Source organism: Colobus angolensis, unplaced genomic scaffold, assembly GCF_000951035.1.
Source record: "Colobus angolensis palliatus isolate OR3802 unplaced genomic scaffold, Cang.pa_1.0 Scaffold256, whole genome shotgun sequence".
NCBI classification, from domain to species: Eukaryota; Metazoa; Chordata; class Mammalia; order Primates; family Cercopithecidae; genus Colobus; species Colobus angolensis.
The window spans coordinates 3,487,760-3,502,084 of record NW_012115777.1 but is presented as its reverse complement, the minus strand read 5'-3'; the positions used below and the strand labels follow the sequence as shown (position 1 = coordinate 3,502,084).

General features: G+C 38.4%; 1 protein-coding gene across 1 annotated transcript in view; it reads right to left on the bottom strand.

Moving 5' to 3' along the window:
- TM7SF3 (transmembrane 7 superfamily member 3) overlaps window positions 1-14,325 on the bottom strand; it is a 46,122-nt gene that overhangs the window by 22,991 nt on the left and 8,806 nt on the right. Inside the window, exons 2-4 of the mRNA XM_011946976.1 lie at window positions 6,842-6,996; window positions 3,210-3,360; window positions 724-844 (exon numbers count right to left, since the gene is read on the bottom strand). Of these exons, the coding sequence (XP_011802366.1) occupies window positions 724-844; window positions 3,210-3,360; window positions 6,842-6,996 (427 nt within the window). The remainder of the gene's footprint in view (window positions 1-723; window positions 845-3,209; window positions 3,361-6,841; window positions 6,997-14,325) is intronic.

Here is a 14,325-nt window from a genome sequence, read left to right as displayed (position 1 = left end):
TTTGGGGAGACAAAAAAAATTAAAAAAAAAAAAAAAAAAAGCTGGGTGCAGTGGCTTATGCCTGTAATCCCAGCACTTTGGGAGGCTGAGGCAGGAGGATTGCTTGAGCTAAGAAGTTCAAGACCAGCCAGGGCAACATAGAAAGACCTCATTTCTGATTTAAAAAAAAAAAGAAAGAAAAGAATATACCAGATTTGTTATTTGTTAATAAGTCGCTTAACTTAACTCCATAACCCCTAGGGAACCTTTCTGTAAAATAACAGCAATTGCCCTACATAACAACACTCAGCACCATGGACAATGCACAGGAAGCATTCAAGTGTTCTCAAATGTTAGCTATCATTACTATTAAAGAAGAAACTGAGGCACAGCTTTCATTAAAACAATGAATCTTTATAAAAATATAAGGATGTTTCAGGGCTACTGAGTGCTATCTATATTTAAAGTGCTTTATAAAAACCAGGATGTACTTTCAAGCTCATAACAGACTCACATCTGGCTCTTCAAATAAAAAGAGTTCACAAGAACGAAGTGGGAAAATATTAACTGTAAATGACAGCCCAAATATTAATAATGAAGTTTAAATTACATCAATTACCCCCAAAAATTAAAGAATTCAATTTTACTACAGAGAACTAGGGACTTGAGAGAGCTGGTCAAATCTACACAACTGTCATCATGTATGTTCTAAAAGCATTTCTCAGAGATGGCAGACAGACATACCTCGCATAGCCTAGGTTTGCCGGGGCAAACTTGATAGTTGTTTCAAAGAAATTATACTCCAAGTAAATGTTGGGATCAATATCTAAATCAAACTCCAAATTACAGCCTCCAGGGATAGGATCTGGATAAGAAATAGGGAAATTACTAAACAAACAATTCTTACATATCCAAATCATACTCAGAAAAACAGAACTCTACCTTAGGAGAACTTTCCAAATAGAAGTTAAATATAAATGTAGAGCTTCTAGTCTTATACTATTTCATGAACTGAGGTTAAAGAGGGTAGAATTAACTGAGGTTCAGGGCCCTAGAGCAGGGCACAGCAAACATTTTCTGTAAAAGGCCTGATAGTATTTTAGGCTTTGTCAGTCTGATGGTCTCTGCAGTAACTACCCACCCCTGTCCTTGTGGCAAGAAAGCAGCCACAGGCAATACGTACAGGAAGAGGCATAGCTGTGTTTCAGTAAAACTTTAAAAGTATAAAAACAGGCAGCAGGCTGGATCTGGCTCATGGTCTGTAGTTTGCCAACCTCTAGTCTAGAGTTAAAAAGATTGGCTATTGGTTGACTACTTCTGGCCAGGTTTGGAATGCAGATACACAGTGTGTATATAAGTTTCAATATCATGTTGGAATCTTCCTCCAAATTCTATGCTCTTCTTTCATACTCTCCTTTTTCTGCATTTATGGATCTTTACCACACCACAAATGGTATGTATGCCCGCTGAAGCTCCTCTGTTCATAATTTTTCTGTGTACACTGCCCTTGATGAGAGCCTTAATTAAGTCTATGGTTTCTTATCAGGTAATTAGCCTTTTGTTACAGCTAACATTTCCTATCTACTACTCCAGTAATCTTCTGGATTCTACCTCCTTTCCTAATTAGTGCTGCCTCTCCTTCCCTTTACCCCCAAGCTTTAAGAGTAGTCTAAATTTATTCACCTCACCTTCACTCCTCCATCCCTGTTGTGCCACTAAAGTGACTCTCGTAAAGGGCCACCACTGACTCCTACTTGCTCTAGCATATGGACACCTTCAGTCAGTTCTCTTGACCTCTCTGTAGAGTATAACTTAACAGTTCCATTTTTGGTTTTTTTTTTTTTTTTTTTTTTGAGATGGAGTCTCGGTCTGTCACCCAGGCTGGAGTGAATTGGTGCAATCTCAGCTCACTGCAACCTCCACCCACCGGGTTCAAGCAACTCTCCTGCTGCAGCCTCCTGAGTACCTGGGATTACAGGCACCTGCCACCACACCTGGCTAATTTTTGTATTTTTAGTAGAGATAGGGTTTCACCATGTTGGCCAGGCTAGTCTCAAACTCGTGACCTCAGGTGATCCACCAGCTTAAGCCTCCCAAAGTGCTGGGATTACAGGATTACAGGTGTGAGCCACCATGCCCGGCCTGCTCCCTTCTAAAGGCAGAACCTCCAGGCTCTCTGCCTACCTTCTTGACTACTACACAGTCTTGTGCTTATTCCTCAGCAGTTCTTATCTGCTAGAAACAGTGGCTGACACACAGTAGGCACTATGAAAGTATTTGCTATGATTTTTGCCCTAAATATCCAAGTACATGCCTGGATAATCTCATTCACTGCCACGGCTTTTAATAACAGCTATTTAGTTGGGAATCTAATCTCACCCCTCCACTCTAGGCCCTTATTTAAATTACCTACTGTGCATTTCCATCCAAATGTCCTACAAGCATCTCAGGTTGTGTCCCAAACTGAAGTTATCATCTACTCCGTCCCACCTCCCAAAACATCCGGCACCACCATGATCCTGTTCCCACACCTATTTGGTATCACTATTTCCCTGCTGCCCAAATAGGAAACCTATGCTTCCCTCTTATAATCCGTGACCACCAGTCATTGTGTTTATCAATTCCACCTTCTGGATATCTCAAATCCAGCTCCTCTTCTCCATCCTGCCTCTCATGGCCTCTGTTCAGATCCTCATTTCTCATTTTGTGCTGAGTCCTGACTCTGCTGTGCCCTCTCCAATCCATCCCCACACTGCTTCTAGCATTGGTTTTCTAAGAGATGAAATGGACCACACCATTCCCCTGCTTAAAAACTCTATGCCTCCTTAGAACCTACCTCAAAATAAAGTACAAACCTCAAATTGTATGCAAGGCCCTCCACACTCCAGCTGCAGCCACACCCACAACGCGCCATTCTCCAAATCATTCTTCTTCATGACGTAGAGCTTACTGCTTCTGCTCAGAATAACTAAACTGTTAAGGACTATGTCTTGCCTTAACTATTACTGCTTCTCCAAGGGCTCCCTAAATGTTTTTTGAATGAATAAACATGTTCTCCTAGTCACTATCTGAGCTTTCAGTCATCATGCTAATTCTCTTACTATAAAATATTTCTGATTACATAAATTCTACTTGCAACACACAATCTTAATAGGATCATTTTCCTTAAAGTTTCATGAACACATTCCATATTCCAAAGAGTAAGAGGGAGGAGAAGACAGAAGGGTTACCTGTTTCTGAGTAGGAGAGTAGGATAGCCATATTCTGTACAGGCTCTATGCCTGAAGTCCCCAAGTACCAAGTGTATGTACTCTGCTCCGGTCTAAGGATGAAAACCAGTCCACTGGCAGTGCCTGTTTCCGAGGCATTGGAAAGGAGAGTCTGCAGTCAAGAAGAAACATCATCACGAATAGGAAGTCAAGCAAAACATATAAATTACCGAGCTGATCCAGCGTGCATGTCCTATTCCAAATCTTCTCAAAACAAACAGAAAAAAAAAAACCTTCCCCAAATATCCAGGGAATTCTTTTCATCTCTATGTTCACATGCCCACACATATACATGGAAAAAGCATTCTTGAAAAATATATGATTGTCTTAGTTAAGGCTGCTATAACAAAGTACCACAGGTTAGGTGGTTATAAACAACAGAAATTTATTTTCACAATTCTAGACTCTGGTGGTTCAAGATAGGGATGCCCACACAGCTGGGTTCTGATGAGGGCCCTCTTATAGGATGAAGACTCAGGATACAACAACTTCTTGTACCTGTTCTTGTTGAACCTCATCACTTCCCAAAGACTCCACTTCCTAATACAACACACTGGGGATGAGGATTTCAACTGTGAATTTTGTGAAGACACAAACATTCTGTCTGTAAAAATAATCTTTGATCAGGAATAGCAGATGCACAGTGAAATTCCCAAGTGTTTCAATTAACTTGAATTAGGATTTACTATGTCAAATAATGTTTTGTCTTCGTGTTTAAGACCACTAAGACAAAAACATGAGATCTGGCCCCAAGGAGTTCAGTTTTTGAAGTACCTTTTAAATTGTGTTATAACTGACATACTATAAACTGTACATAAAGTACACTTTTTTTTTTTTGAGACGGAGTCTAGCTCTATCACCCGGGCTGGAGTGTAGTGGCGCAATCTCGGCTCACTGCGAGCTCCGCCTCCCAGGTTCATACCATTCTCCTGCCTCAGCCTCCCAAGTAGCTGGGACTACAGGCACCCACCATCACACCTGGCTAATTTTTTGTATTTTTATCAGAGACAGGGTTTCACCGTGTTAGCCAGGATGGTCTTGATCTCCTGACCTCGTGATCCACCCGCCTTGGCCTCCCAAAGTGGTGGGATTACAGGCAAGAGCCACCGCATCTGACCCATAAAGTATACTTTTAAGTGTTGATATACATAGACACCTGTGAAACCATTACCACAATCAAAACAGTAAATGTATGCATCACCCCAAGTTTCCTTGTGCCCCTCCCTAATCCTTCCTCACACACTTCCTTTCTACCATCCCCCACTCCCATCTGCTTGGAAAGCTTTTTGAATAATAAAATGCTAAGCTAAGAGGTAATAGATTCAAGAGGTTCTATCAAAGTAAAGGAAATGGGAAGGAAAAGGCAGCAAAGCAGTTTCAATTTGATAAGCACAAGAAAGAATGGCTCACATATTAATTGATAAATGATCAAGTCAACAGTTTCAAAGAGCCAACTGCCCTCATGACCCAAAAAAACCAAAAGTACCACACTTTATCAGGAAGGGCACAGGAAACAGAAGTACTTCTCTTCACACAGACCACTCACTTCCTGAGCCATGTGCAGTTCTGGCCATCATATTCTAAGTAATATAACAGTGGGAACTAAAGGCAGTCCAAGAAATAAAATGATAATTAAGGACAACTAAGACCATTTCTGCATAGAAATCAAGGCCTAAGATGCTGCCATCCAGGTCTGTTTTCTAACTGGTGATGCTGGCATCTCTTCATCCAAGCTCTGCTTCCTCAGATGTAGAAACAGGTATCACTACTACTTTGTTGAGCTTTAATGAGAATTAATCATATGGAAACCAAACACAGGGGTTCCTAACTGGGAGCCTGAGGGTTTCTGAAGGGCCCCAAGAAATTATATATTTATATTTGAGTCCATAGACTTGAGCAGTCTATGGCTCCAGAAGCTTAAGAACCACTGGCCTAGCACATAGCACATAGGCATTCAACAAATATAAATCCTTATTTCCTCCATCCTCTCTCTTTTCCTCCAAATGTTGTCTTGCTGTAATGTCATTAGGAAGAAAATCATACTGTTTGTCAATTAAAAATTGTTTTAATGGATCTAGTTAAAAAAGAAGAAGAAACAACTCATCTATGTGCCATTTTACTAAGTCTCCTATGGAAGAGCCTGAATAGGAAGCTGTCTTTTGAATTCAGTGCCATAAAAAACTTGCCTCCCCCGAGGAACTGGCATGCTCCTTCCTTTCTAAGGAAGTTATGAAATTTAACATGCTTTACCTTCTGCTCTAGCTGCAAAGAACTTGGGCAAATTCAACGTATGCGTGACATCGGTATCTCTTGTAATTAATACTATTTATTCCTTTCCTTTTTTCCTCAGTTGAACTCTTCCATTTCCAGTCTATTAACTACCCCCCCACACCCCCACAATACACACGCACACACGTGCACAACCACATGCACACAATTTCAAAATCTCTATGGTAGGGGCAAGAAGGCAGGAATAAAAAAATACAATAGTAAGAAAGATAGTGTGACCAATGCCTATACTATTATACATAGGCTGGGGCGCAGTGGTTCATGCCTGTAATCCCAGCACTTTGGGATGCCCAGGCAGGAGGAACACTTGAGGCCAGGAGTTCAAGACCAGCCTGGGCAACATAGCAAAACCCCATCTCTACAAAAAAAATGTTAAAAATTAGCCAAGTGTGGTGACACGTGCCGGTAGTTCCAGGATCACTTAAGGCCAGGAATTTAAGCCATGATCACACAACCATATTCCGGCCTGGGTGATGAAGCGAGATCCTATCTCTAAAAAAATAGAAATAAAAATTTTTAAAAATTACATATGAATTGGATTAAGACAGATTTGTTTAGATTTGTTTACCAAATTCCAGAATATTATAATAGGCTTAGGACAAATAAAATGAAGTACAACTTCATACAAAGTGAAATGCATGTATTGGTCTAGGGCATCATAGAGACTAAATATAGATGTGTAAAAGATTACATAAATGGCAGATCCTTCATAGCTTAAGCTAACCCAGGGAATTTTAAAAACTTTCTAAAGCTGAGGTTGAGGTTAAGAGGTTTAGTGATGATATCTATAATAAAGTCCTTAACACTGCTGGAGGCATAGCACAGGGCTGGATGAACTGAGCGCTATAATTTTTTTTGTTGTTTGCATGACAGAGTCCAAAGAATAAAGTTGATATTATAGGGTTCTTGGTAAAGTTCAATTTTATAGCTAAACAACAATGAAAATCCATTAAAATGTATATTCTCAGGTAAAAATTACTAAGGCCCCACTAAAGTAAGAAAATGAAAAGGTGGGAAATCACGAAAAAAACCTGCCTGCATAGTGGTAACATTTGGCACAGGGTGCCCTTCCCCCCAACTCAGTTCTCCATTACCCCTTTTTAGGTCAGAGACTGCCACACTCAAGAAAGGCCTGAGATACTCTCAATCACTAACTTGAAAACATCCTATTTTGATTTTTTAAAATTTAAGACATAAGGTCATAAACATAAAAGAGAGAGAGATATCAAATTCTAATGCTCATACTAAATACCAGACCCCAAAATATAGAAATGATTTTTACTAAAATAATTATTTGTACTTACCGGAGAAAAGGAAACGGTTGTATTCTGATACTGGGAGTGTATTTGGAAAATAAGAAAAGTCACATTGCTTGAAATATCATGCAAAACAGCTTCCTCTGGAAAGGGCCTATTGAGCTCGAAGTATCTAAATTTCCCCACAGAAAATTCAATAAGACCTACAACGAGATAAACTTTTCATTACAACACTGGTACTCTCATATCAATTTGCAGAGATCACATTCATAAACGAATGTGGAATTTAATCCTCAGAAAAACTCTTTGAGGTAAAGACGGTTATTGCTCCTATTTCCCTGCTAAAGACAATGTGGCTTAAAAAGTGATGCATCCCACCCAGGGTCATCCAGCCAGTGAATGATAGAGCTCAGAACTAAAATGCAAAAGGTGTTTCAAAAGATATGCCGAAGACAGGCTCCTGGAGCCCAGAGAAACTTCCCCTCTGGCAGCAGCAATAACAACGATCTTCGGAACAGAGTCCTTGAATCTGAAGATGACAATCCTGTGGGGCTACTAACAATCATGAATGTGCTGGTGTTAAAGAACTATAACTGTCTAGTGAATTCTGAGGTCAGCATAGCCTGAAGAGACACAGGTGGCTGCAATTTAATACCAGCGTTTACCAGCTGTGTGATTTTAGGCACGTTCCTTAAATCCCCTTAAGCCTCAATTTCCTCATCTGTCTCATGGAGACTGCAAAGGAAGGTGCCATCAGTACTGACAAAAATGTCTGTTGAGGGCCCACACCAGGCACTGCACATACTATTGTGAACCACAGGCATCCTGGAAAAGAGAGCTTTTGTTTGCTTAAGGATCAAGCTCAGAGTCCATAAAAAAGACAGGTTATAACAAGGACAGTTTTTCAACACCTCTTCCTGGCCTGTCCCATCTGTCTACTTGCCTCCATGGCCTGCATCTCACTGACTCTGTCTCCACTTCTCTGTGGTGTGTTTCTGCCAGCTGCATACCAGCTCTGTCTTTTCTCGATCTAACTCTCAAATATTCCTTTAATTAGGTTGCTTTTACTCCTGTGTAGTCCTAGATTCCTACCTCACCCCCCATCCTACAGTCAGTATCTGTCTGCATGAAAAGCAGAGGAGATCCCAAGCTTCACATAAGCAGTCTTGCGGGGTTCAATTCTAAACAAATAAACAGAAGATTTAGATTAAATATAGATGAAAAGGCGTTGATGAAAAAAAAAGGTTATAATTCACCCGAGTCCCACAGTGGAACTGTCATGTTTTATTTTAGAAGGAAATTAGAGTCGGTGGGTGGCAAAAGAAAACATTTCAGATACTAAATAACTTAATAACACATTCTTATATACTATGTCCCAAGAAGGTCAATTTTCAACACTTTTATTTTTAGTACAAAAGCTCCACTGGATGATTTAAAACCAAACAGAACCAAAAAAAAAAAAAATCAAGAATGAGTAGCCTGTGGAAGAAGAGCCAAAAAGAGGACACAAATAGGGCTAAGACTAGAATAATGTTAACCTCCATATATTTTTCCTAAGTTCTGTGATGCTATATTACATTCATAACTTAATTTAAAAAAAAATGATGATAGAACACAAGGTTACTTACGGTTACAATTTCATTTCTAAAACTCTAGAGAAAATTTTAGTAGTTTTAACAATGACAAATGAAGATAGTATATTTCCTATTTATGGAACCAGAAAGACATTTTACATCTTATATGGACCAAACTCCAGCTGGAACAGAGGTTAAAATATTAAGGAGTGGTCAATAGAATCTGGGTGGGGAAGTCTGAAAAAAATTGTGTGCGTGTGTTTTTTCTTTTTAAAGAGAAACAAGAAAAACATGTTTAAATTTTCCAGGCCTTCCCATCATCATGATTATTTTATTAGAAAAGCAAATTATACATAAAACTACATGGATTTCAGTAAATTACACTAAAAATGTTTCACATGTTGCCCTTCAAGTTTGGTTCCATCCATCATGCATCCTCCAAGTCTTAAAAATTCCCACCTGTTTTGGCAGTGTCAGTCTGTTTTCCTAGAAATTAATAAGATTTCTATCCTTTCACAGTTCACAGCACTCAACTCACTCACTACCCTGCCTTTTCTAGTCTACATCTTCAGTTTTTCCCTTTTGTTCTCATTTTCCCTATTTGGCAAATATTTATAAGGTACTTGTGGAGTAGGCACTCTAGTTGTTGGGCACCATGATCAAAACTGATACAAACAAATTCATAAAGGTTATCCAAGACTTCTGTAATTATCACTTAAATTTGCCCTTTGATATATTTTAGAAAATGTTTTAATAATCCTTATATCTATCTCCCATGACATGGGCCTTCCATCAGAACAGTATACAGAGCCTTTAAAAGCCCTGGAAGAGACTGAAGCCATCAACTAGAGAAGGCTTCATGGTCAACTTTTCTTAACCTTCCCTTAACCTATCACCCAGGATGAGGATGAATCACAACTCAAAAACACCTGGAGAAACAAAACTTTGGAAAGACAGTACGGAAACACAGAACCATGGAAACTAAAATACACTGTTAAACAACTGATGACTTGACAAAATAAGTAGGGGAATATTAAAAGCAGGTATCTCTGGGAGAATATTTTAACTGATTCTTTTTTTTATTTTTTATTTTTATTTTTATTTTTTTTGAGACAGTTTCACTCTGTCACCTAGGTGGAGTGCAGTGGGGCAATCTTAGCTCACTGAAATCTCCACCTCCCAGGTTCAAGCAATTCTCCTGCCTCAGCCTCCTGAGTACCTGGGATTACAGGCATGTGCCACCACGCCTGGCTAATTTTTGTATTTTTAGTAGAGACGGGGTTTTACTATGTTGGCCAGGCTAGTCTCGAACTCCTGACCTCAAGTGATCTGCCCATCTCAGCCTCCCAAAGTGGTGGTATTACAAGCATGAGCTACCCCTCCCGGCTGACTTTTTTTTTTTTTTTTCACACATGGCCTTTTTTTTTTTTTTTTTTTTTTTTTTTTTTTTTTTTTTTTTTTTTTTTTTGAGACAGAGTCTGGGTCTATCACCAGGCTGGAGTGCAGTGGCACGATCTCAGCTCACTGCAACCTCTGCCTCCCAGGTTCAAACGATTCTCCCGCCTCAGCCTCCCGAGTAGCTGGGACTACAGGTGCACACCACCACGTCCAGCTAATTTTTTGCATTTTTAGTAGACACTGGGTTTCACCATGTTGGCCATGCTGGTCTCAATCTCTTAACCTTGTGATCCACCCACCTCGGCCTCCCAAAGTGCCGGGATTCCAAGCATGACCCACTGCGCCAGGCCAACTCTACATTTTAAATGTTTATAAAATAGGAACACACACTAGAAAAAAAAAAAGGGACAAAATGGGGCATTCTGTTAACATTCTGTCACTGTTTTGCTTTCCCTTAAAATGGTAATATTTTTCTAGAAAATATACAATCCTTATAAAAGGTGCAAAATAAACAGAAAGTCAACTCCTCCAGCAAGCACACTGTACAGAAATCATCACTGCTAACAATTGGGATATATCTTTTAGGGCTTAGGCAGATATCAGCATGCATATTTCCACACAGATGGAAAAAGATATATGTATGTTTGATATTGCCCATTTAACAGGTCTAATACATCTTTCCATAACAACACAGATAATTCTGGCTTTACCATTTTAAAAGCTACAGAGTATTCCATTCTGGGTATGTACCATAATCATTTACCCAATCTCCTATTAATGAACATCTAGGCTGTTACCATTACAGCATGAATAATAAATTAGTAAGAAATAAAATAGTTCTGATTTTGTGGAAGACTATTCCAGAAAGCATATGTGTCAGGCAATAAATCTATTTGAGAGAGTTTTTGCTGTGACAGTGTAACAGATGACCTTTGATCTTAAATGGTTAAACTGTACCTAAAAAGTCTTGTTTTAGTCTAAGAAATTCAGAAATAAAAACAAACAGACCATGTGAGAATACATAATGATTAGGACCAAAAATTAATCTGCAGTCTTTGCTTCTGAATTCTTCTTCAAGAAATATACCTACATTTCAGGAATAATTATAACATTCATCTGTTACTTCCTGGATTTCCCAAAAGCTACAGGAAAATGATGCCTCATCATCTTCCTTTCCTCAAATGCCTATAGTGGGAACCAGGCAGAAGCCAGATGATAAAAGGGAGGGACATTGTATACATTATTTGCAACCTGGTCACTTGACAAAATAGGTAGGGGTATTAAGAGGAAATATCTCTGGGAGTGTATTTTAAGTGATTTTTTTTTCTTTTCATCACACATTTCCTTATTTTTAAAATTTTCTATAGTGACCATAAGGTGTCCTTTTCATAAGAAATTATAATACAGTGATTATACAGCCTGGCTATACATTACAATCATCTGCAGTGGATTAAAAAAAAAAAACCAAAACACTGCTGCCTGGGACCCTCTCCAGATGAGTTAAATCAAAATCACTGGGGCTAAGGTCCAGGTATCAATTAAAAAACAAATATTCATTAAATACTATGCAGAGAAATACACAAAGTTTACACACCCATGAATTAACCAGCACCAAAACAGCATTCTAGCACCTTAGGGGTCCCCTTGTGGCCCCTCCCAATCACATCTTCTTTGCTTCCCCAGAGGGAAACAGGGTCCTAAGTTCAAACCCTAGGAATTTAGTTGGGGGAATTCAATTGAATAGAATTTACACACAATTTTTGTGTGTTTGGCTTCTTTAAAATCAGCACTATGTTTGTGCAATTCATTCCAGCTGCCATAAGTAGCCATAACTCATTACCATTCTTGTATACTTTATGAAATGAACATGCTACAATGTATTTATCTGTTCTACTGTTAATAAACATCTGTATTTCTGGTTTAGAATTATAAATAACTCTAAACATTTTCTGTGCATGTCTTTTGGTACATGCATATACACATTTCTGTTGGGTGGAATCTATGAATAGAATTATCAGGTAATAGGGTATTCTCATCTTCAGCTTCAGTAGATACTGCCAGTCTTCCAACAATGTTTTGCCAATGTATACCTCATCAACTTACTGTAGGAAAGTATTCCAACTGCCCAACAGTCTCACCAACACTTGGTATCCTTCATTTATCTGCTGGGTAGATAGTGGTATCTGACTGTGATTTTAATTTGCACTTCCCTAATTACTCATGGGTGTTAAGAACCCTTTGCTTTGCTTATTGGCTATTTGGATATTCTCTTTGTGAAAAGAGTCTGTTCGAGTCTTTTACATATATTAAAAATGGAACTGTCTGCCCTTCTTCAATTTTAGGAGTTTTTAAAATATCATAGATATGAGTATTCTGACAGATATGTTGCAAATATATTCTCCTACTCTTGTTGCTTGTCTTTTCACTCTCTTGTTACCTTTAGATTAAGAGTTTTCATTTTAGCAGACAATTTCTCAGGTTTTTCCTTTATGATTAGTCCTTTTTGTGTCATTTTAAAGAAATCTTTGCCAACATATACCAAGATCATGAAGATACAGTCCCATGTTAACTTCTAGAAGTTTGTTTTATCTTTCACAGTTAGAGCTAAAGATCAGTCTGATACTGATTTTTATACATGGTGTAAGATAGAGGTCACAGTTCATTGTTTCATATGTTTATCCACTTGACAGCAACCTTCACTAAAAATACCACCCTGTAGGTATTGCATGTTCTCTCACTTATAAATGGGCGCTATGTAATGTGTACACTGGGGCCTACACTGTGGACTGATAGACACTGAAGACTGAGGAAGGTGGGAGGGGGCCGAAGATGAGAAATTACTTAATGAGTATAATGTACGTAATTCCAGCAATGGATACACTAAAAGCCCTGACTTCACCACTACACAATGTATCCTGTAACTACACTTGTGCTCCATAAGTTTATACAAATAAAATAATTTAAAAATACCACCATCTCCCTACTGCTTTGCAGTTCCACCTTCCACATAAGTCAAGTGAACGTATGTGTTTGCTTCTGGAGTCTCAACTGTATTCTACTGGCTTATTTGTCTAGCTATAGACACCAATCCTAACACAAATATTACAACTCTCTTAACTCCTGCTCCAAATTTGTTCTTCCTCCTCAAATTTATCTTGACTATTTCTGGTCCTTTTCATTTCCATATAAGCTTTAGAGATCCGCCTGTCAATATCCACCAAAAAAAAAAAAAAAACCTACTGGGATTTTGATTGGGATGGCCCTGACTATATACATTAATTTAGGGAGAAATGATATCTTTAAAATATCTTTATCTTTAGAATTTTGTAATGTATGAATCTGCGATATTCCTCTATTTCTTTAGTTTCTCAATTTAACTAAAGAATGCTGAGATGTATTATGTTATTTTCTCTGTAGAGGTCTTTACATATCCCATGATAATCATCCCAGAATATGTAATGTTTCTTGAGCCTATTTTAAATGTACTTTTTCTTTTCTTTAATTTTATGTGTTAACGTTATGTAGAGACAAGGTCTTGCTATGTTGATCAGACTGGTCTCGAACACTTGGCCTCAAGACATCCTCCCCCACTCAGTCTTCCAAAGTGCTGGGATTACAGACTGAACCACAGTACCCGGCCCTGCTTTTTCTTTTAAATTTCTATTTCTAGCTGTCTCTTCACCAATATACTTTTTATAAAAAGATCTCCATGTAATTCTAATGCTTAGCCAGGTTTGAGAACTCCTAACATAGTATTTGATAAACAAGCAAAGGATACATATGTATTTTTTTCCCAGTCTTAGTTATCTTTAACCTAACTTCTGTGTGAAAATGCTTTGGCAGTATAACCTTGGCAATCCGACATCCATAGTACAATTTTATCAGAAGATCGCTTTAACCAAACCAGTTGTGGTTTGATTCTTGGCTGTGCAGGATTTTGTCATTTTTGATGTTCTAACGTCTAACACAGTATAGTTACCTAACTGGTATACAGTAAATGTTTGTTAAATGACGGCTCAACTACGTGACCTCAGGCAAGTAATGTATTTCCTCTGGGCTTCAGTTCCCTCAAAGTAAAATTGAGGTAACTATGCTGCTATCAGTTGGCTGCTGAAAGTTTCAAACAAATGGGAAACAATTTTTTAAACTGCCCAAGGCTATACAATAAAGTATCATTTATTAACTTCCATTAGCTTTCCTGTGCTTCACAGGTTCATCTCCTTATTGAAAGAAAAGGATCCAGCCAAACTAAGTTTCATAAGTGAAGGAGAAATAAAATCCTTTACAGATAAGCAAATGCTTAGAGATTTTGTCACCACCCAGGCCTGCCCTACAAGAGAACCTGAAGGAAGCACTAAACATGGAAAGGAACAACCGATAACAGCCATTGCAAAAACATGCCAAAATGTAAAGACCATCGAGGCTAGGAAGAAACTGCATCAACTAACGAGCAAAATAACCAGGTAATATCATAATGGCAGGATCAAGTTCACACATAACAATATTAACCTTAAATGTAAATGGACTAAATGGTCCAATTAAAAGACACAGACTGGCAAA